The sequence below is a fragment of the Cyprinus carpio genome, chromosome B19, assembly GCF_018340385.1.
Source record: "Cyprinus carpio isolate SPL01 chromosome B19, ASM1834038v1, whole genome shotgun sequence".
Taxonomy (NCBI): domain Eukaryota; kingdom Metazoa; phylum Chordata; class Actinopteri; order Cypriniformes; family Cyprinidae; genus Cyprinus; species Cyprinus carpio.
This window is the reverse complement of record NC_056615.1, coordinates 15,592,827-15,617,853: the sequence shown is the minus strand read 5'-3', so window position 1 is coordinate 15,617,853 and position 25,027 is coordinate 15,592,827. Positions and strand designations below refer to the sequence as shown.

Sequence of the window (25,027 nt, the reverse complement as noted above, 5' to 3'; positions counted from 1 at the left end):
CGAGATGTAGCCTATTCAAATGTAAATGCATATCTGATATTGGCAGTGTTTATGACGACGTTGGCTAGATTGGATTTTAGAAAGACAAGCCGCCAACATTAAGTTTTTTATTTTATGTTTAAAATGTTGTATTTCTGTAAATTCAAATGGACAATCAAATAATATATAACACCATGGCAACCCGATGCCTGTTATCAGGTGCTGCAATTTTTGTTGCATATATAATGAAACATATAAGTGATAACCAAGAAACAGAAGTACAATTCTGCAACCAGACAGTGGTAACACAAATATCAAGCAACTGACTCAAAATAGAGAATGCACAGAAAGTGGTAGTGAAGAGAGTAGGTCTCTGTCTTTTTTTCCCATGCATCCATGTAGACTTAAAATATAATAATAGACAAAAAGCCAAATATTCGTATTCAGATGTGCAAGTCCCTTGGGTTGATCTGTTGCAGATAACTGTGTTTTAATTGTCCAATATTTTCGAATTTTCAACACAGTGGGGCAGCAAAAGGATGAGAAATTTAAGTTTAAGTATCACACCCCTCCCCCACACACTCCCAATACCACAGATTTACCAACAAACTGATCAATTAAAAAATACAGAATGAAAACATACCACACAAATAAATATTCTCACAGCTTCCTTCACTCAATTACTTTCCATAATTCCCATACAACCTTTCCTTCATCAACCGTTCAAATCACTGCTCATGTCCTTATCTGAACTCATCTGAGCTTCTGTTAGAATGTCTGATGCCAAAAGCACAATTGCCTTGTTCCAAACGCCTGAGTGGTGCTGCATGGTCCAGAATGCAAAAGAGGCACCAAAACCACTCACAGAAGGAAAAAAAGAGGAAGGAAATGTTCCGAAATATAACATATATCATATGAAGAGTAAAGTTTTCCAAATCATTAAATGTAATTGGACTGTCATCTGAATGAGATCTGAAACTTTGTTGAACATTTTAGTAAAAATCATAATAATTGGAGGTTATTACCCATTGTATTTTTATTTTCCTGCTTGGCCTCCATTGGACCTCATTTTATTTTCATTGTATTTCCCCAACCACATAGTAGAGGCAGGACAAAATTAAACAATGATCAGAACAGAATGTGTATTTAAATATTTTCACCTCAGATACAGTATATGGAACAGACAGATACAATATTTCATCACAAAAAATCACTGTACGACAGCGGACCACAAGAAGTACGAACAGAGGGGCGAAAGAAAAAGAGGAGGCGAATATGCATTGTCCACACCCTGAGTTCCAGGCCATCAAATCCAGGGTGGAAAGTGCCCTGGCCTCTAAACATGTTGACAAGGACAGCATCATTCGGGAGCAGTGCATGGGTGTCTGTCCTCCTGTGGTGATAAAAACACACAAATGAGAGTTGGGTGTTGGGCACAAAGTGACCATGCTGTAGATCCAGAGCGACGGTTGAAGGGATTAAATTTAGACACATTCCTGTTGGACCAGACCAGGCCACTGATAAAAAAGATTACTTAAACTGTACTTGCACAAACCCAAGCTGAACAATTTAAAGCCACATAAAACTGATATTTCCCTCGTGTCCTTACAGCAGTTCCAAAATATTGTCATGACATTGCTGCTTTAACATATGTCTCCTTCAGCAGGACTCTGAGATTCTGTTGTTTTCTTAGCAGTGAGCTCCTCAAGTGATGGAACCATTTGAGTAGCTTATGTACAAATGCTGTTTTTTATGCTGAACTTAAAAGTGAGAAGAGGGCAGAGTTTGTGCAGTCACCATTTATAGATGCTGAAGGAGTCTACCAACCTTTAGGATTAAGTAATCTCCCCATTGACAAAAGCAGAGGAGGCTTTGAGACTAAAACAGACAGAGAAAGAGGGAGCAAGATCAGGATGTAGACAAAAACCTTTTGTGTGGTCTTTCACATTGGTTTAGTTTTTGGGCATCACTGAAATGTGGGTATGTGTGAATCACATTTGCAATCTAAAAGAACAGGACAAAGTTGTTCCCTGCATTTCATTCATTTCAACTTTGTTTCTTCGTGATACTAGCAGTGTCCATTCTTTGTTTAGTAAGTCCCTAGCCCAAGCTGTATAGCAATATTAGTTTGCAAGACTGTTTTTTTGTGCGTGCATTTGCAGTTGCAAGTCAGAGTATGAAAAGTATATGCAAATATGTGAATGTTTTGTGATCACATAGTATGTTTGTGTTTGTGTATGTGTTTCTTTGTGTGTCCATGTGTATGGATTTGGATCTTGATTGTCACTGCTGGAGAAGTCTTTATTTAGTCCATAGCTCTGAAACTCTTCAGTCTAACTCAGTAAGTGTCTTCCAAAGCTTATCCTTTAGAAAAGATTAAAAATATGAAAAGTACTGTCCATTTCATCTGTCAAGAAAAGAAAAGAAAAAAAAAGAATAGTCAAATGAGGATTAGGATTAGTATCAATACATAATGACAAAAACTTATGTCACAATATAGTTTGTGGCAGCATTCAAGTATCTACTTGAACAATTTCATACTGAAATTATCTGAACTATGTCCCAGAATTAATGTCTTACCTCTTCAAGGATGCCAAGAGAATTTCAACTACAGGCTGGTGACGGTAAAGCCTTCTTCACTGGGCTGGTCAAGAAGCTGGCAGAGTACCCCTCCCCGGGTTGTTTGGGGTGCATAACGGTGTCCAACGGGTGCATAGCTGTCCAAGTTACCATGGTAACCCATCTCTTCATGCTGAGGGGAAGAGTCCAGTGTCCCACTCACACAAGAAGTTGACATGGAAGGACCTCTTTGTAAAGGGGAAGGGTAGGATGAATGGGATGGAACTCTCATCCCAGAGACCATCAATGACATGTCTCGTTTGTGGGAGGGCAAAGAGACTGCTGGTGGTCGCTGTTCCTCATAGTTTTGGGGGCTGCCAGCAACACTTCCTCCTTGCCCATACCAGCAGGGAGAGCCACTGTAGCTGGGGGAATCATACTGGGAGAACTGGTCTTTTGGGACTCGATGCGGACTCATGGCAGAACCACACTGTGGCAAGAGGCGAGGGGTTGGCGAGAGGGTTGGGCTAAAAGTTCTGGCAGCATGCCCATAAGTCTGTGAGGGAGGACCAGGTTTAGGGTACTGCTTTAGGGCATCTGACTGATTTGATAAACTGGGGGATATAGAGGCAGAGTCTGGAGGGTAGACATGAGCAAATCTCTCATCTGAGGAGGGAGTAGAGGTATGGACAGAATATGGAGAGGGGTATTCACAGGACTCTGGGGCATGGCTGAGAGGTGACAGGCTACTACTATCTCCACTGTAGTAGTCCAATGCTTCCTGGTATACACCCCCTGAACCCATCTGCCCTGACCCTGATGGGGCTGAAGGCTTTTGAGATTTGGTTTTTGGTGGTGGTGGACGATCTCTTTGGCAAGGAGAGAAACCTCCCCTGCTTCTGGGTCCTCTTGGCTGTCTACCACCTGTAGCACTATGTTTTGGCCCTCCCCCTTGCATAGGAGGGCTGGCAGGTGATCCTGGGGGAACAGAGCATGCTTCCTTCTCATTGTGTGTCTCAGACTTTTTCCTTCGCCCACGACCTGGTTTCGCCCCCCCTTGGAATAGTACATTCTGACTCCAGTTGTACGAAGGGCCTGCTGAATTCTCATTCCAGTCAAGCATTAGCTTCTCCAGGCTTGAAAGGCTAGACTGACCCTCAGGCATAGGAATATCCCTTGGGCGAAATGCTCCCCCCACAACACCCATCCCTCCTCCACCTGTGTGAGAAGAATCTGAGGAGGATTCAGAGAGTGTGTCAAGGCAAGGACGCTGTTTGGCTTTTTGGGGTGTGTAGTTTGAGATGTCAAGAATGTCTTTGGATTCTGATCCAGTTACAGCTACCCCATAGTCAGAGAAACCATGAAACTGATGAGTACCATATGCATCACCAACCCAGTTATTTCCCCCTTGTCTGTATCCCCACTGAGCTGTAGAGGTGTACTGTCGGCAACCCTCAGGCGGAGAAGAGGATAAGGAATAGGGGCTAGACTTTGAAATTGACATATAACTTCCACCTGGTGAGGTTGCACCAGAGTCCCCTCGTTGTATGGTTGAATGGGGTGGGCCTGGATATCCACTATAATTGCGCTTGGCAGAACCCTGGTAGTTTAAATAACTCATCTGACACTGTGCAGAGGGAACAGAGGGAGTTTTTGTGCCATATGTAAAGCTGCAGTCACCTGGCCTTTGCTGTTGTTGCTGCTGTTGAGGGAGGGGGTAAATGCTTCCTCCTTGAGGAACCCCAGCACTATAACTAGGTGGATATTGAGGATAACCACCAGATGGATGTGGAGAGCTGGGTGAACGGGAAAGCAAGAGTGCAGGGGATTTAGGGAAGGATGGGGTGGGAGAAGTCTGTGAGACACTGTATGAATATGAGGGTTTAGTTGTCAAGTTGCCTTGCGTTTGGGGTAAGGGTAATGGCGCCCCTTCCCCAAGACAGGCTGCTCCTTTAGGACTTCTTTTAGGAAAGGCAGGAGACCAACGTTGGGCTGCACCAGGGCTGCCACTCTCATATCCTGGGGTGAGCTTACGGCTTTCCTGGCGTCCAGCAGGGCTGGACATAGAGATGTCAAGCAGATCAGACGAGTCATCAGAATCAAGAAGAGAGCGAAAATATCCTGCAAACATTCCCTGAGACTCTTCACCACTGCCTACCCCTCTCATACCAGGGCTGTGGTACATCCCCCCCTTACTAGCCTCACTGCTTTGAAAACTTCCACGAGGGGAACAAGGGCTCTGATAACTGCTTGCTTTCTCAGAAATATCTCTGTCACCTTTCCTTATCCAGCTACTATTCTCATTTTGCCAGTCTTGCTCTTGTGCACCTGGACCATTTTTTAAAGCCCCATTCTTTCGTGATCTGCGTTTTCTAACCTTCTCACCTTGTGCAGAGTCACCTAAAGCTGCCCTACTTATTCCCCCAGCAACACCCTTGCCTCTTTTTCGAGGAGTTCCTGGTTCAGATGCAGGCACCTTTCGCTTCTTGCCAATTGTTTCAAAGAAGTCACTGAATGACCTCTTAAAGGAATCAGAGGATCCAGCTGCTCCCCCTCCTCTACTCCCCATACAGCCTGCACGACCACCTCTCCTGCGGAATCCTGTGAGGCGGTGCAAAAGAGTGGAAAGAGATGGATTTTCTGGTGGTATGTGAAAAGTTTCAGGCTCTGTTGGGGTCCAGCAACGTGGAGGAGAGCAGCGGCCTGTGCTGGGAGGTTGTCTGTTCAAGAAGGCCAATTTGGAGAGGACATCTGCATATTCTACTTTAACATCATTGGTATCATTAACATATGATGGCTGCGGAGATGGTAACTTTACTGTTCGCCGCCTCCGAATTTTTTTGGGTTCTGCAGCACTGGCTGCTCCAACTCTGGTCTCATGCATGTCAGGTTGTCCTGGTAATGCTTGTTTAGGGGGGCGTCCCCTGCGTCGCTTCAGGATTACAGGAAGCTCTCCCGGTGGGAACATCACCATCACACTCTTTCCATTGTTCTTCATGCGGAGTAGTGCGGTGGGCTCTCTTGAAACATTAGGTCCTGGCTCACCTCCTACACCCACCTCAGGCCCCTCTCCTGTTGTGACCCCTTCTCCACGGGGTCCAGCACACACTGGCTCCAGGGATGAAATCTTGTAGCTTTTCTGTCGTCGGCTCATGTGAACAGGTATTCTGGCTACTTTTACCACAATTTTCCTCACACCTAAATAACGTCCATGTCGCCTCCCTCTAACTGAGTGGTGAGTAACAATGCTCTCTCCTTCTGATGTTCTCATGCTATGATTTGGTGTAACACCTGCTGACATAGCTGGCGTTGGTAAAACCTCAAATGAGGAAGCAGCATGACAGACCTCTGGGGCAAGCTCCTCCACTGGCCTTAGGTCCTCGGTTCTCCAGACTCTATTCTCCTCCTCTTCTTCATCTTTTTGGTCCATTTCCCTTTTGAACATGTTTTCCTCAGCAGCTCTACGTAAACGGGATGATTTCCGAAGATGGCAGGGGAAACGTGGCCGGCCAGAGCTCCGCAGGGTATACTTCCTTTCACCCTCAACAGAGGTCATGACACTAGCTTGGCCTGTTATATGAATGTGGTCTAGGTCACTAGTGTGATCCATTTCTGGCTTAAATGTTGAATTGTGTTCTGTCTCCTCCTTGGGTAAAGTGGAAGGGTTATATTGAGGAGCTGTCAAATTGTTTGGGGAAAGGGTGGTATGTAACAAAGGGGCTGACTGAACATGTAAATTATGGGTGTCAGTCTTGGAAGGTAAAGACAAGTCCTCTGGAATCAGGGAAAGGTCCTGCTCCATAAGTGAGGAGCCTGTGTCTGTAGGCATGCACATGCCTTTCTGTGTGCGCTTATGTGTTAGTGTGTTTGTGTCCATCCACATATGTGTATCCATTGGAATATGGGTATGAGGCTGCAGGTGTGTGTTCGACTGTGTGAGTGAGTGTGAGTGTTGTGTTGTGTGCATCTGTGGTTGTTTGTTTTGCTGAATGAGCATTTGTTCTTGTGTGTGTAATTGCTCCACATAATCTGTCTGCCTACATCTCCTTGGTCTACGTTGAAGTTGCTCTTCATGATTCCGTAGACCATTAGCTAAAGAGAGAGGCGAATAAAAGCTGTGATGTAGTGAGCTGGCTGGATTAGAGTCAGTGGGTCGTACAGATGTGCCCCCAGGCTCTTCATCCCCCTCCCATAAAGAGGGGCCCTCATCATCACTGCAGTCCTTGTCAGCCAGTGCCTCAGAAGTCAAATGAACACCTCCAGAGCGCAGGCGACCTGACAGACGGCTCATTACCTCCAAAATTGCAGATCAGGAGCTTTGTATTTATATATATGTGTCAGTGATGGTTCCGTGTTAAGTTTAATTGTGAGCTGGTCCAGTTTAGTAGGTTGGTTGTTTCATCTCTTTCCTCTCACTGTTATTCTTAGCCAGAATGAATTGGACCATCAGGCTTCACATTGTCTTGGGATCCCCAGTTTTCATAAGTGCAGACAACAGGTAATTTCCCAAGGTAAAGGGGACAAAACACACAAAAATAGATGTTCATATTTACTTACTATTGAGGAATGCAAACTATTTCTGTACAACATAATTGAAAATGCTATTGAAATAACTGCAGTTGTTCTTACCATGTCTGCTGCTGTGGCCATGCTTTGTGATATCCCTGTGGGCGAAAGGACACTTGTCACTATGGCGATACAGTTAGAGAACATTTGTAACCATGGCAATAGAATATGAGTGGAACGGTAACCATGGTTACATAGTTTTCCTTACCAATGCAATAGATTGCAGGCCTCACTATGGCAATACAACATATGTCTCACTGGATAGGCAACTGTTCTATATACTTTATATTTGGCAATTTAAAGCATTTTTAAGTAAACTTTTAGTGCAGAAAAATAAAAAAATAACAGGCACGCAAAGTCTTGAACACAGTTTAACATCTGTGATCTCTTGCAATAATCCAGAATCAATAGTCACTCAAAAATCCTTTGGGCAAAGTCTGAATTTTCAAATTAACAGAAAACAGATAATTACCGATATCTTCTAAAAACTGTTGAGAAATGTCCAAAGTGAAATGTACTTAAATCTTCAATTAAAAACAGTATTTGATGAAGAAAAGTTTGCCTTCTGCAATTTTATTATTAAAGTTTTATTGTGTGATGTGTCATGAGCAGTGTTAGGCTAGTTACTCAAAGAATGTAATATATCACTCATTACTAGTTACTCCTTTCAAAAGTAATATTGTTACTTTACTTATTACTTTCTGGCAACAGTAACTAGTCACACTACTAGTTGCATTACTTTTTCTTCAAGACCCACAGAAGTTGTAACTGTGTATCTTCCACATAAAATTCTTCTAGAATGTTGCTAACCACATATTTCTGCCTCATCATTTGACCAAAATCCACATTGGATCTCAGTCAGAAGTTATTACACTCAGTAGTAATTGATAGTGACAGTCAAGTAGAAGTGTTGTACTAATCTCATTAAGTGTCATGTGTAGCTTGAAGCTAAATGTAATTTCTCCGTTACACATATACGATTATATTTCCTTATGTATTTGATCAAATCACATAGGTTTGTAAGACACTGTTTAATTTTCCAAAAAGATTTTTATTATAGTAATATAATGTACCACATGCTGATCAGAGGGGTGTAGGTGGGATGTAATGCCAGAGTAAAATAAAGCCACAACTTACACAACAGTGTTCAATCATTTTTTACACAAAATCAATATAATGCAATATTTCTATCTGCTGAATGTAAGCTTTTCCATATTCCAAGCTTGTCTTTCAATCAATTATTTGATTGTTGGATTTTAAATCAGCGAAGTTGAGGCATTAAAAGTAACTAAGCTGTTTTATGGATGGTAACTGTAATATTACTGAAATCTTATTAGTAATTAGTTAAACTACTAGTTACTGCAAAACGTAACTAGTTACTGTCCAACACTGATCATGAGGCCTTGCTAACACTATTTTTAATAGACATGGTGAAATATTTCCACATATTTTGATGCAAAGTATTATTAAATGTATTATTAAATTATTTAAAAATATCTACATTGTAGCTGATTGAAAATTTGGGCCAGTAAACAATTATAAAATAGAGAATAGAATTTAAAATGCAACATCTAAATAAAAAAGTACAATTTTCAACACATTTATTATTCAGCTCTCACTAACAAGAACCTACATGAAAACACCACACTGGTGAGGTACACAATAAATACACCCTGCAGAGAAAAGGCTAAAATTCATAGAAGTTGGGACATGGCAGAAGGGGGCAGCAAAGAGATGAGAGGAAGAGGATCGGATATAGAGTTCCTGAAGAAAGAGATGGAAGGATGAGAAGAATATATGAATGAAGAAAAAGTAAAATAGAGGAATTTAGAGTGAAAAACACATTTTTCAAATGGCAACCTGAAAATTGAAGGAAAGTAGACAAGTGCATGCAAAAAGTTTGAGTAACAAAAGGAAATTTGTACAATTTTTTTCATTTGTACAATTTACTCACTCCCGTGTCATTCCAACCCTCTGTTTTTTTTCTTTTTCTATGTGAAACAGAAAATGAGATCTTAGGCAGAATAAAAGTGGATACTGCATAACCGGCATGAATAAATTAATAAATAAATAAATCCTATACAGCCTACACATGTGCTATATATCAAGTCTACTCTGAAGCGATATAATATTTTTGTGTGTGCATAAAACCTTTCATATAGAAAACAGCAGCCTTGACATTCAGACTAACTTCTCATATTGCTTTTAGAACAATATAGTACAGGATCGAAATGAGATCGGGGTGAATAAATGATGGCAACATATTTGTTTTAGGCAAACTATTCCTACAAGAATTGCATTTCATACGTGATAAACATTGTAGTGATGTAAGTAACTCCAGGGGCTGGACTTTCACACACACACAATACAGTTCTATCCATCTCTCAGTCTGCTCCACATGGTTTTTATTACTAACTGGCAAAGATAAGGAAAGTGCAGAAAGAGAGAGTGAGCGAGCGAACCAGAAACATGTGCTACAGTACATGGTGCCGAACAAGCTGCCACACTTGCATTCTTGAAGACACTGAAACTGAGACAAATATACATGAAACATGCACCCTTGCACATAATAACACAGTATTTAGTAAATACATCAAGTATTTAGTCTCCATAATCCTTTATTTCACTACAAGCACTGCTGAAACTTTACATTTGATGCACATAATTATTTCTTTCCACCTAGAAAACAAAACAGCCTTTTCCCCGTACACTTAATATTCTGTGGCACAAACAGAATTGCTGCAATCAAGTGTTCAGAGCCATGGATAAGCTTCCCACACTACTGTATTGCCAGTTTGGCCTGATCTTCTTGTGCTTTAATTCTCCCAGATTTCAGCACTGCCTGCTCACAGTTTTCTTTTCTCACAGGTTTTCAGGGAGATTTAGATCTGAACACATTGCTGGTTGCTTCAGAACAATTATTTTTTGTATGTGCTGGAAGGCCCATGACCTTCACTCAATACCAAGTTTCTGACAATTCTTTCAAAAGTGCTCTCCAACATTTTTCAGTCTTCGCCTGACATCTTGAAAGCATGCACATGTTCACAGTGCCAAGGGCAACAAAACAATCCAAAACATCAATTAAACTCTCTTGTGTTTGACTCTCTCCCTCTTTGAAAGCTTCATTTTGTTGTCAGTAAACATAGCAATGATGTACTATATTAAAATGGTCTGATTTGGTCATCAGAAGGATTGCTGTTAAGGCACGTTCAGGCATGTTTTGGCTACAATCCTGCACTTATGCCTCTCTCAGCAGTGGTGTCTACTTGGGTCTTCAAATATATTACCCTTTCATTGGGTTGGCAATAGACAGTGAAAGCTTGTGTTTGAAGGTCAACTCGAATCTTTGTGCCAGCTGAAGAAGTTTTTCTACCATTTGAAGAATTCTGTTGTGAAATCTTCCTCTAATGGCCACATCCTGTGATGTTGACTACTGCTCTGTAGGCCTTAATCTCCTTGACACCATTTCGAACACTGAAAACAAGAGAATCAAGGTCTTTGAAGATCAACTTGCCGACTGTCATGCATGGCATCTATTGGCTTGGTATCTATTCATTTTACATGCTCATTGTACACGACACAAGAACTCATGGCAGGACTTAAGGTGCCATTTAATGACATAACTGTTAACTGGAAACATGATAAAATAAAAGAAAAAACATATTCTGTCATAATTTATTCGCCCTCATATTATCTCAAACCTGCATGTCTTTCATTCATTGACTTTCAATGTACAGAGAAAAAAAAAAAGAATCAAACAGAAAATATCTTCTTGTGTTTTGAAAAAGAGTAAAAGTCTTGCAGATCTGAAATGACATGAAGGTGAAAATATGATGACATAATTTTTATTTTGGGGTGAACTATCCCTTGTTCATGCTGTAATGCCAACTACAAGGGTCAAGTCCAGACCAAATAGCGAAGAAACAGAAAGGAGAATCAGGTCACATTAACACGCATGTGTGTTCTTTTCTTAAATCTTAACCCTATATAATATATCTTAATACATCTTGAATCAAATGCAGGTGATGATGTCCGAGGGTCAACAGGTAGGTGCACACGAACCAATATAGCTTTTAGATCACCCTTAAATTCCATCTATCTAATTCGCTCACACTTTAAATTTGCTTTATGTCTCCTTCTCTCTCTCTCCTTCTCTTTCTCTAATTAATACCACTCATTAATTAAGCATCAGTCTCACAGAAGACAGGAACAAGCACAACTGCAGAACAGCACTTTAATTACAGTCACGCACACACAGAGTCTCTCAGATATTCACACACATTCCTCCTCCTAAGCGTTTGAGAGAGAGAGATTGAATGTCTGGAGCTTCTCCTACTCTTCTCTCACAGTTCTGGCACCATCACATATTTGCCTGCCAGGACAGACTAGTGAGCTGGATTGAGTCAGTGATGAGTGTGTGTGAAGAGAGAGAGTAGACATGAGTGAGGCTAGCAGTGGTCTGCTTTGTGTACTAATTAAATGTGGCTTTCACTATTTCCAAACTAGTGGCATGTGGTATATTACTGAAAAGAGGAAGCAAAGACACTCCTTGGGTTTGAGAAATAGTGATGTTTACATAGTTTACAGGTTAAATGTAAATGGAACATTTTGCTTGTAATTGTATTTTTAATTTACACATTTTATTATTTATTAAAAGTTTCAAGTTCACACATTTTTAACATAATAACACAACATCTCTGTACCATATTGTTTACTGGCGGATATTAGTGGTTTTGTTTTTACAATTAAACAATATTGAATATTTAATTGCACATGCTAATTTCCTCTATTTTTAAATTACCTTTGTCTTCCACTCACTGAAAGTATATATTGAAAACACTTAGAATTTAATAACACTGTTAGATGAAATTTTTAACACATCTCAAAATGAATACCCATTTTACATACTGTTTCATACATGTTGGGATTTTTCTTTTTTTTTCCCTTCGTTTTTTTGTGTGTGTGTGTGTTTTTTTTATCGGCCAGAATTTTAATATCAATGTATCCCTAGATTTATTTATTTTTTTGGTTTGTTTCTACTGCCTAACTATTATTATAATCAACATTTTATAATAATCACAATCTTTTCACCCTAATAATTAACAAATCCTCTGTTAACAATGAGCTTAAAGGTAAACAAAAGAGACCATGCCTTACTGTGAAACAGTATCCGCTGATGTCGCTTTTGGACAGTGTAACTTCAAAAAGATGAGTGGTTTACACACAATTTGATCTCAGGTTTGTTTTTGCTTTTTTGTACACGCTATTAATTATATTCTCTTCATTTTCCAATGTTGTGTGGTGTGCTTCCCTTGCCTCCTCTGAGAAATACATCCCTTAACCCCTTTGTGTAGTTTTAAGCTCTTTTGTATTTGAATTAGAATCTGTTTGACTTCTCTTACTGCACCTCCCTCTCTTTGCCTTCCTCCACTTTTATGCTTTTTCGATTCTCCACACACATTTTGTCTCTTTCTCTATTGCTCCAATCCTTTTAACTGCTGGAATCCTCCCCAGGGGATCCAAACAGCTGGTAACATTTAGCCAATCACACAGATGCCTCAGATTCACTGTCCAATGACAGACATGAAAGTCTACATTGATGCCCACCTGTCCACTGGCAAAATCACCCATGCTGTAAACAAATACCACAGCACAAAACAAGATTATCTGTTGACTCATCCTGCAACAAGACTGAATGCTCAGAAATTTCAACCAATCTCAGCCTAAATGACGAGCAGAAAGCCAATTACATCAGACGTACAGGGGAAATAACTCATAAGCAACATGTAAACAATAGAACATTAATTAAATAAATAAATATACATCCTAAACATAGTGCAAGTGATCTTGTTCTCCTCTGAAGTATATTAAATTGATTATAGCATATAGGTACAAGAAAACCTGAATGATGCAGTGATTGGAAGCACTCCAAAAACTCTTTGAAACATGGACACATGCTCAAACACACCCATGCATTGTCTGGTCTGTATCTCACAATCAAACTTTTTTTTTTTTTAGTGTGATGTGCAAGTATGTTTGCACAAGTGTATGCACTGGGATGTGTGTTTGTTTACAGAAGTGCAAAAGAGTGTGTGTGTGTATGTGTGTGTGTGTGTGTGTTTACACAAGTGTGTGTCTGTGTGTCAGTGGGTGTGTTAGGGAAAAGCACTCACTCAGTTCAAATGAGAGTGCAGTTGTTGCTAAGATACAGGCAGCAGCCCCGACAGTGTGTGAGGGCGAGTGACAGAAAGAGAGAGAGAGAAACAGAGAAAGTTAGAGCAAGACAGGGTGAGAGAGAATGTAGGAGAAAGCTTAGAGTGGGGAGAGAGAGAAAGAAAGAGGGGGGTGGAAGGAAAAGGCAATGGAGAAGAGGGGAATGAGAGACAGAGGAGAGAGAGAGAGTTAGAGTAAGGGAGGGGTAGAAGTGGGTCATAAGATCCACAGAGACACTCCAGTGACACTCTGCAGAAAGACAGCTGTCATCACACACGCACACACACACACGCACACACACACACACACACACACACACACACACACACACACACACACACACACACACACACACACACACACACAATCAAACACACAATAGCTCTGTTCCAAAACCTAGTCAGCTGCCTCAGTGCCTACATAGTCAGCATCCTAACTGGAACCTCATAAGTCAGGGGTTTACTGTCTTTTCAGTGCCACAAACCTCAAAACATGATGATTGCCATGTGTTCCTAACATATAGGTACATATTTTCACGTGTGTACCCCTTTTTGCAGTGTTTGAGCAAAACAATAATAATGATATTATAAGAGAAAAAAGAGAAAGTATGTAAAGGTGTGTGAATAACACACATAAAGTGTGTGTAAAATGAATGTGTTATTGTCAATATGCAAACTTAAAGTTAATGCAAACATTGCCAAAAAATATATTTTGTAATCTCTCTGTCTTATAATTTTAGAATTTAAAAACCCATGTCAGAAGTAACTGATTTGGAAACCCCAACTAGACAGGAACTCGATGCGTCATAAATAGTGTTCTGCATGTTAAGTGCATAAAAACGACTCTCAGTTCAAAAAAAGTGAATTTAAAAAAACACAATACTCTACTACCCATAAATATACAATGCCATTCAAAAGTTTGTGGTTGGTAAGATCTTATGCTCACCAAGGCTGCATTAAAGTAAATAAAAAGTAGAGTAAAAACAGTTACATTGTGAAATGTTATTACAAATTAAAATAACTTATTTTTATTTTAATATATTTGGAATGTAATTTATTCCTGTTATGACATAGCTGAATTTTCAACATCATTATTCAGTGTCACATGATCATTTAGAAACCATTCTTGTATGCTGATTTTGGTGCTTAAGAAACATTTTCTTTCTGTTATCAATGTTGAAAAATTGTTTTTGGAAACTATAACAAATTATTTTCAGGATTTTGATGAATAGAAAGTTTAAAAGAACAGCATTTATTTGAAACATAAATAATTTGTAGTATTACAAATTTCCTTACTGTCACTTTTAATCAATTTAATGCATCCTTGCTAAGTAAATAGAAGTATTAATTTATTAGTATCCAAAGACTTTTATGTAGATTTTTGAACAACATTTCTATGAGTTTTTGACATAATTTTTCACAGTGCATTCTGGGATTTTCTTCTCAACTGGGGATATGTGTGATGCTGCCTTAGAATTCGGCCGAACAGAGGTATAACAGGAGAAGTATAATTAAGTTGTGTGCATGCCATAAAATGCTTCCTACAGGCAGCTCACTGTCTTTCTTCTGGTTTCCCTCATTTGCTTTCAATGCCTACATCATTCCTCTACTCTCTTCTACTTCCTTCTCATCTGCATTCTTAATATCTCCCGCATCTCTTCATCATCCCTCTCTGTAACCCCTCATTCCCTCCTCCCCTCCCCTCTCTACCTTTTTCACTCGCTCCCTCTTTCTCTTTCACTTTCTATTATACTTGAACGCTCTCTCATCCCCAGCTGCAGGAAATTCCGTATAGTCTTCATCACCAGAGACTGCATTCAACACTCAGCTCAACCAAAAACACATGCCACATACACGCACCTATCTTACTTCTACTCGTTGTCTTTCCTTGTTACTTTTTGCTGTCCTTATTTTCTTGTGCTTGTCTACTAGGTTATTTTAAGAGGAGCAGAGACTACACTATCCTGACCTCCCGCCCCTCTGCTTGGTCATATGACCACAGCACCAGCTGGGAACAGACATCCAACAGCAGCAATAAGTGAGAGACAGAAGGAATGAGTGAGACAGAGCATTTGGTACACATACTAGGGATGTGCACTGTGGTTATTTAGTCTAGTTGAGTACTAAACAGCTAAATCAGGTACCAGAAATGATACAAGGGCATTCCTTTTCTATGTACACCATGTGCAGATGAAACCGCACATAGCATACCTTAATTTTAGCACTAGTCACTCACACTTCACGTCTGAATGAAATGCTGAAGAAAACAAGAATGGAAAGCTGTGTAAAGGTAGAAGAATAGAAACAACACTACAAAACACTCACTATTTTTTAACGAAAAAGCAGGAATGGGCATTTTAACTTAAATGTGCAAGGCTTCCAGTGTCAGCCACATTCAGTTATTTAAGCTATACAAAGTCAGTCCATTAAACTGCTGGATACTGCAAATGAGTATTTTTTTTGTCATATTATTTTATTATTGTTTTATTATCGTGATCGTAAGCAGACTGGTTTGTAGCACAAATAGTTTTAGTGTTTACTGAACTTTGTTATTCTAGTTATTTACCAACACCATGTACTGGTAATTTTTGCCAAGACATTTTTCATTCATTTTACAGAAATACATGGCAAAATTCGCAATACATGTAAGACGCAAAAAATCAAAACACAAAATTTCTATTAATACAGTACACTGTGCCCTATTTTTACAGATTTTCAGAGTGTAGCAGCTAATGAATTGGAAGTCTTGCACATTAACAGGAAATGGTTTTCTTCAGTGTTGAAAAATAAGGTAGAGATGAATGAACATTACAATGTGAGTAAAGACAAGATGAGGATGGCCTGTATTTTTTTAAATGTTTTATTATGATCCAATGAGAAAAAAAACTCCCAAACCTCTTTATCATTAGACTATCATGAAAACTATCATGAGAAAATACAATGCATGTGAGATCCACGTCACGTTCAGCAGCGGCAGCTCTTAAATAAATAGCAGCCAAATAAACTAATAACCCCGCTGCTGTGATGTCTGTTAATTAAAGAAAAAATAAAGGAAGAAAAGGAAATAACTTTTATAGCTTTAAGGATTTATCTATATTTAATTTAGAATTTAGTGTTTGATAACTTTATTCAATTTCTGTATATTTCTGCCTCTAGGGCACAGGTAGCAAAATATGTTATTTATTATAAAGGGTTTATGTGAAGATTGTTTTAGGTTCACTTAAATTAGAAGTAAATTTTTAAAGTCTAATAAATGTTACAATTGATAGCTCTCAATTATACTGTAATGGTGAATGGCCATAGTCAATGGTAAATATTAGGGGGAAAAACAGTTAGGTGGGATTACTTGCGATAATTAAGCGATAAAAAATGTGTGTTTAATTAGTTGACTTTTTAAATCGATTGACAGCACACGCGCACACACACACACACACACACACATATATATGTAAATATATACTAACTATATATATATATATATATATATATATATATGTGTGTGTTTTTGTGTGTTTGATCACATTCAAAATAAAAGTTTTTATTTACATAATATACAGTATGTGTGTGTACTGTGTATAATTATTATTAATATATAAATACACACACATGCATGTATATATTTAAGAAAAATGTTATGTTTATATATTAAATATATATATTATATAATTTATATGAATATAAATATATAAATATTTTCAAAATATAAGCTTTATGTGTGTCTTTATATGTATACATAATAAATATACACAGTATATATATATATATATATATATATACACACACGCATTCTTCTTCGAATTTCCGTTATCATTGTCTTCTGTTTATTTGAATAATCCATTGTGCCACTGCATTCATGATCAAACACACCTCAGCGCCAGTATTATTAATAAATATTTTTAATTTGAAGAAGAAGCAATGGAATATGTGCACTCACTGTGTATATTTATGTTTGGGGGTCACTATAAAGAAAGCTGTTCTGGTTTTTATATGAATTTGCCTTAGGAACTATATTGTTTTACCGCAGTGTTTGACGCAGAAACCGCTTTCCCTGTGCAAGTTTGGATTCGCATCCAATTTAAAAATAACTACTTTTTTAATATTCAAAATAATGTGTAATATCATTGTTTTTAGAATTTCATGCAGTTTAAACTAATTTTCAAAAACATGTCCTGAGACCAATCTAATTCATTCAGTTTTTTAAAACATCTATTTAAATGTAAGAAAGCACCTTTTTTTTAAATCAAGGTCCATATTACCCAGAAGAAGCTTTTAAGATCTCATCTCAATGTCAATTGCTCACCTATTCACAAACATTCTTAGGCTTTGACATGGAAAAAAATTATGCTTTTTAGAGCCCTTCAGAAAGAATTGGGCACTAGTAAAACATCTAATGTTATCTAATCAAATATTAATGATTTACATGTTGTTTGACAAAATGTATTTAGTCAGAATACATGGCTAATTCTGTATGGCAGCCAGTAGAGAAATATGCCTTTATAACCAGATGGTCTAGTTACAACATCTACCAGCAGGGGCTAAGCAGCAAAACCTTGACCTCTTCTCATCTCACAGACCTGTGTCTCTGTCCACTCACTCCATCCACACCTCTCTCTCTCTCTCTCTCTCTCTCTCTCTCATAATCCAACTCATATTTATCTGCTTCTCACGTTGTGTTTATCCATGCCCTAATCTCCCCTTTCCGCCTGATATTCAGTAAACAGCTCATCAACCAATCAGCTCGTCATTTCAGCCGGTGTGTGTCTCTTTGCACACAAACCTGGCCGCTTTGGCGTACCTCTCTAACCCACCTCCTCCTATCCCTCTCTGGATTGTGTCTAATGCACAGCCGCTCTCTCGCCCGCCGGCTCTTACGCACACACACACACACACACACCCTACACATACAGACATATGGGCGCACGGCGCACACACTCACACATATTGAGTTAGACCTTGAGGCCAGTGTTTTGTAGAGGGGCCTCTCAACTGCGGCCCTGACTTCCTGACTCCCCCCACCCCCAGCACCCCTGTTCCACTGTTGCCGTGGGAGACGCTGCTGCAGAGCCCGTTGCCAAGGAGAAGGGCTGCTGGCTGGCTGTTTAAACAACAATGGCCGCCTTGTGCACATTCCAACTCTAGACACTGACAGCATGTTAAGACCTGCTTCAAAGATACACATACGCGCTCTCTCGCATACTAGTATGCACATATGCAGATATTCCCTTGACTTTTTCATGTGTTCTCTCACTCACAGTCTCTCTCTCACAGGGGCTTTATTCAAAAGCATCTGTTTCTTTTTAGCCTGCACAGCTCATTCTCTCTCTCACTCGCTATCCCTGTTTCCATGGTCTAAATCTCTCCTTCTCATTCAGGATGGGAGTGTGTAGTGCACTCATCCATCTTTCTGCTGTACACTCCCTCTATCATCATATCCAGAAAATTCCACTCCCTCCTACTCTCTCTCTCTCTCTCTCTCTCTTTCTCTCTCTCCTCCCTTATCGGCCTTCAGTACCTCATGCTCTTCCCCCACTCTCTCACTTTCTTCTGTTTCTTTATCTCTTTCTCCCTCTCTCTTGCTCGCTCTTTCTCCTTCCTCCCTTATCTCCCCCTAGTACCCCTCCTCTTCCCCACCATCCCTCACTTTCTGCTATGTCTCTCTCTCACTCACTCTCTCTGCACTGTGTAATCTCACTCGCTCTCTCCTCTGTCTCTAGCAGAGGAAGTGTGTGTTCCCCAGGGGGAGCTGGGCTCATTAACTTCCAGCAGACAGAGAGAGAGAGAGAGAGAGAGAGAGGGAGAGCAAGAGAGAGATAGAACACGAGAAACAGGGGGAGTGTGAGAGAGTCTGCAACAGTCTAAAGGTGAGGAAAAGACAGGAGATGGAGAGATAGGAAAAAGAAAGAAAGATTTGACAGAAAGAGACAGGATGGATAGAGAAATAGACATCTGATCAATCAACTGTGACTGCATTCATATCTTGTTTTAATGATTTTTCAATTACACAGTTTAATACATTGTATTAATATTAATACTAATTATTTTGTAAATTAGTTTATTTTATTCTCAGCCATCTATCTATCTATCTATCTATCTATCTATCTATCTATCTATCTATCTATCTATCTATCGCTCTCTCTCTCTCTCTCTATCTATTATTTATTTTCTGTATGCATAGTTCAATTAGGGTCAGCAAATTGAGTCTCTAGCGTTACAAGAGTATCCTGTGGGGCAAACAGGTGTTCGAAGCTTGCTGCTTGACACAACAACACCCACAGTCGTGTGTGGGAAAGCTGAGGTCACTGATGCAAATTTAGCACTGGAACCAATTTTAATTATGATTTCATTAAAAGAGCACCATGCCTTAAAATCACGAGAATGATACAGTGCTGCAGAGTACTGTAAATGGGGAACTGAGTAGATGGAATTGATGATCTGTGGACCCCTGAGCAGGTGGAGGACAGTTTTATGCATGATATTGAAGCCTGAACAGATTAATTTGATTCTCAAGAATATTCTGTCCTCCTCAAGAATTAGCCTACTGCACATTCATAACTTTGTGCCTGTTTTTCTTTGTACCACTGAGGTGAATTTATTATATTTACAATAACTGAATCTATCATAAATTATAATGCATTCATGGTAAAAATGTGACACCTGCAACATGTTTTATAACCATAAAACAATGACGATACATTAGTATCTATTAGTGACACGGAATTTGTCATGAATTTGTCACAATTTCTCAACCTGTGGGTTGGATGAAGGTATGTTTGTGATATTTTTGTATTATTATTATTATTATTATTATTTATTTATTTATTTTCTTATCTGATTATATTTATCTATTTTTTTTCCTTTTGTGTTTTTTGCTGTTTTGAAAATGTAATAAATCATCCAAAAACAAAAAAACAGTTTATATCAAACCTGATGATATTATGAAATACTTTAAAAAAAAAAAACAAGAAATTTTGTTTATTCAAAATGTCATTAAAAACACAGCTACCAAAAATGACCAAATTCATAAAAAATGTAGCAGTCTATAAATGTATACACTGCAATATACTGCAGATATATTTACAAAACAGACCCCGTTTACATATGCTCATATACAAGTGGATAATCTTTATCAATAATAAGTTTAAATCATTTACATTTTGAAAAATATATTTTATACTCCAGCTGAAATATGCTCTGTTCTCCTAAAATCTTAGTTTGAATGACAACTGAAAGATTTTGCTTCTGTGACGCAAGACTTATCACCATATTTCGGGTAGCACTGAAGTAATTCTGCTTTCATCATTATTATACTTTTTACGAAATATATGCAATTTCACTAAAATGTAGCTGAATAGAGTAAAAATTCACAAACTACTGTAAAAATTCAATGTGATTGGCAAAATTTAAAATGTGAAGTCTATTCTTATGTCTTAAAATCATGCCAAAAGGAACACAAAGGATAAAAGACAAAGTTTGGAAGAAAAAAAAAAAAAACTGAAGAAAAAGCATGATTGGCTCAGGTCTCAAACATGCCTCGTTCACTTTTCTAAATGAAAGCACATGAACACATACAAAAAGCCATGTTAAATCAGAGCCTTCATTCACGTAGTTATAGAAATGGAAAGTGCTTCAGCTACATAATTGAAAACAATGAGCATATTTGAACAGGCTGTCCTGTGTGACCTAAATGATGTATGGAATGAAAACCCACACTTACCTTAGACATTGATTCTCTCAATCATTTCTCATCTCACTCTCAAACTGCATGTTTCCATGGCAATCTTTAGCCAGGCAGTTTGTTACCTGAAAGAGAGAAAGGAAGAGCGAGAGAGAGAGAGAGAGAGAGAGAGAGGAAGAATAGAGAAAGCAAGAGAGAAAACGACATATGTCAGGAAAGAATCATGCATATATGTGCAACATACTATATCCCACTCTATCAGTCTATGGCAACAATATCATGAATGTAAAAATGCATGAGTTGCTTTATTTTTCTTACAATAACAATTCAGTTAGTGATATATCATTCATTCAAAACCGTAGGCTTCCATGAAAGCAACTAATGGATGAGTTTCAAAACTGGAAAATGTAAAGATGCGGCCGGTATGAGCTTTAGTCGTGTATGCGATGTGCTCTCTGTGTATCTCACAGCATGCATAGGCTGTTGTTTATGTGATGTATATGTGTTTCTCAGTCTACCGCTGCTTCTCTTCTCTCCCTTGTTTTTTCTCCCCTCCCTTTCTTTCTCACTCTTTAATAATTGAGCTGGTTCTGTCTCTTGTTAGAGTTGGCTCGTTACTGAGACACAGAAACCAGCCAGGTATACAGAACCCCTAGATACTCACTCTCACCTTCTCTCGCACCAACTCCACCATCAACCTCGCTCACAAGTTCTCCGTGTCTTTTTGTCTTTCTCACACACTCACACACACACACGATGCGGATAAACTTAGCAGCCTGCAACCGAATGCCTCCCCCTTCCTCCCTAGACTGAGGAACCGAGGTCAGAGGTGAAAATCTCTCCAAAAAAAAAAAAACACCAGCTCCAGCCAGCCAGCAGGGAATGAAAAAGTAGATGGAAGAGAGCGGAGCTGTGTTTTCGTGCTGAGTATGTGCAGTGTGTGATATACTAGCTGTGGCCAAGGTCAGCTTGAGCCAATGCTATGTCTCTCAGCTCTGCCAATCAGAGGTTTCCAGCTGTTGTGGGAAACCAAGCTTCCTTTACAGAATAAAGGTTGCCATGGAGACCAGCGCTATAAGACTAGCCAACACTCTCTGACAGGTGGACACAGTAACACATGCACAGACAGTCCCCCACTCCCTATTCAACCTAGTGTTTCCCTTTAGACACAACATTAACACATTTGTTAACTAATATAGCCTAGGTCACCTATATAAACGTACACTTGCATATCACTGCAATGAGAACTTCGCGTCCTCACGCGTGAGTTTACCTCATTACCTGTCAGTCTCCACGATGACGCACCATATGGAAACTATATGTAGTAATGCATTCCCTTGTCTTTAGGAATATCCGCGTTTCCGTAATGTCACCATGTGCGTGTTTGGGACAGAGCAACGCGCGTGTTTTGTTACGTTCCGTGCGTGTGGCGTGAATAATCGCGCCTGTCACAACATAAACATCCTCGCGCCACCGTCGCGCTCACAGCGAGAGCCGAAAGACTTGCGCCAACGCGCCACTGCATTGCTCATCATTGCCCAATATCAAACAGCAGAGGAAATGAGTTTAAAACATACTTAATTGGCATGTCATGAAAAGGCTGCATAATTTATTTTTATTTTAGTTTATATTGTATATTAAAATCATGACATGACATTTTATTACGACCATTAATTTATATATATTCTGTCATTTTTTTTCTTTTGTGTATTGATGCTTTGGCATTGTATGCTAAACAACCATGCCAATAAAGTACTTTGAAATTAAAAAACTGTCAGACAGGGACTGAATAATTAGCCAGACTAATCAGAAGTGCAGTCACTGGCGAGCGCGAGGCTGCTGTCGTCTCATAATAATCACCCAGCGCATCAGACGCGCATACATGCCGTCAGTCGAAAACCACTTATGATCACTCATCAGTGTTCCATAGTCAATGGGCACTACATTTATGTTCGTCCTGTGTTACAGCGACACGTTCTCGTTTCACAATATATGCATGTCAAACGGGAAATTTTCTTTCATATAGCCTACCTATACGAACGAATTTGCTTGTGTAGCTTATTTATAAATTCTTATCTTAAAAAGTCTATCGCTTTTATTTAACAAAATAATCTATGTGTCTGTGATATTTAATAATGGCAATCTACAGCTAGTAATAGCTATATGTCCGAATATAGGTGAGCGTAATCTGTGTACCTATGGAGTGTGTGTGTGTATGTGCGCGCGCGCTCGTGTGTGTGAATGCGAGTGACCTATCGCGAGCTCAATGAATGGCAGCGATGAGGTTAATAAAAATTCCTTCAATAGAAAACACAAACCCTCGTGAAATGCGGCGCGGCGCAGGGGAAGACTATGCAAATTTTGGCTGTGAAGCCAGACGCGCGCACTCACCGGGAGGCGCCGAGCTCCGCTGCTGCAGCTGTTGGTGCTGCGCTCCTCACGCGCTCATCAGGCTTCTCGCGACTGGATCACAGAACGGTCGGTGACATGCAACATCCTAAAAGCAGAGGTGTCTGTGAAAAAAAAAATTAAAAAAACACAACTATGTATGAATGTCGGAGGTTTTGGTCATCTCAGTCCTCTTCTGTCTTGCGACGCCAAGCAGGCTGGTCAGCATCTTTTTTTTCTTTCTTTCTTTCTTTTTTTTTTTTTAAAGATAAAGAAAACAGAAAAAAATCGCACAAAAATTTTTTGCAGGGGGAACAAGGGAAAACTCGCGTGTTGTTGTCACCACGTCGGTTAAAAAAAACTGAAATTGTAGTAAGAGAGTACCGCAGTTTGTCACAGGAGCGCCCCGGGAGTGCAGCGAGCGCGAGAAATTGGAATGAGCGCCGTTCTGCGCCGTTTCTCGCCCTCTGCAAACCAACTCGGATGAATCTAGTCAGAGAGGGCTGGAGACGTGCCTTGTCGACGGGGGCATCCGGGCCTCCGTAGATTCTTGTATCTAGATTTTTTTCCTCCTCTGGAGGACTCTGGGTACTGAAGTTCTGCTCATCGGGACTTCATTCATTCTCTCGTCTGCCTCTCTCTCACGGTGTGCGTATGGGTTGCATCAAATATATAATAACCAGACAGAGCGACGGGGCTCTGAAGAAATTCAATTAGATCTGCGTGCGTGACACAAATGGTTTTCTGATTTTTATATCGCACATTAAATTAAGGGTAGGCTGTACATAAGCAGAACAGATATTTGAAACAGATTTTTTTGAAGAATGTTGGTAACAATTTTGGACTTACATTGTATGACCAAATGTTCATAATGAGAAAAAAAGGGTGAGTAATGATGATGACAGAATTTTCGTTTTTGGATGAGCTATCCCTTTAAGAAAGTGCATACAAACTCATTTATTCACTCAGAAAGCCTAAAACTGCATAGAGGTGCTCTCCTGTGACTGTGAACATGTAGTCATAAAGCCTTGAAAACCGAGAAGGAAGCAATAATGCACCCAAAAATGTATCACGTCAACCTCTTGTTGTTTCTAACCTATATGACATTCATTCTTCCATAGAACACAAAAGACGGCAAAATGACAGATTCGGTCATTCATTCAATTTCATTGTAAAGGTACAATGAAACTGAGCAGTGACTGAGGCTGTCAGTCACTAACATTATGCCCAACATATTCTATTGTGTCCCATGGAATAAAGTCAGTCATACAGGTTTGGAACAACATGAGGTGATTCATTTCTGGGTGGACTGAAAACTGAATGATGTCCTGCAATGATGGAACACAATATATAACGTCCTTTATAAGAATTGTGGGCCGTGAATAATATAATAGCTGAATCTATTAGAGATCTAGACATGGTCAAAGATCACAGTCCAATAGTGTCTCTCCTCTGCTCTCCAGTAATCACATTTTCTTTGAATTTTCTTCCATGGTCCAAGCTCTTTCAACATTCCCTTTACCATTTAAAAAACTGGACTTGGAGAAATGTATATCTATATTCTTTGGCTGTCCTAATAACATTGCACTGTGACTAATTGCAGTTTTATTTGATTGCATTGATGTATTCAGTTGTGCTGCGTCTATAG

At 39.4% G+C, this 25,027-nt stretch overlaps 1 protein-coding gene across 2 annotated transcripts; it reads right to left on the bottom strand.

Moving 5' to 3' along the window:
- Window positions 1-1,096: 1,096 nt before the first annotated feature.
- On the bottom strand, window positions 1,097-24,106 carry LOC109111752 (AT-hook DNA-binding motif-containing protein 1-like). Of its 2 annotated transcripts, XM_042745940.1 has the most exons (6): window positions 23,764-24,106; window positions 23,383-23,504; window positions 21,031-21,116; window positions 7,168-7,202; window positions 2,560-7,000; window positions 1,097-2,386 (listed from the first exon to the last, which is right to left on the bottom strand). In XM_042745940.1, the coding sequence occupies exon 5, from the start codon at window positions 6,827-6,829 to the stop codon at window positions 2,588-2,590; it is 4,242 nt and encodes a 1,413-aa protein (XP_042601874.1). In that variant the 5' UTR covers window positions 6,830-7,000; window positions 7,168-7,202; window positions 21,031-21,116; window positions 23,383-23,504; window positions 23,764-24,106; the 3' UTR covers window positions 1,097-2,386; window positions 2,560-2,587. The 2 variants fall into 2 exon arrangements, with proteins under 2 accessions (XP_042601874.1, XP_042601873.1); XM_042745939.1 differs by having other exon boundaries at window positions 23,383-24,106.
- Window positions 24,107-25,027: the final 921 nt, after the last annotated feature.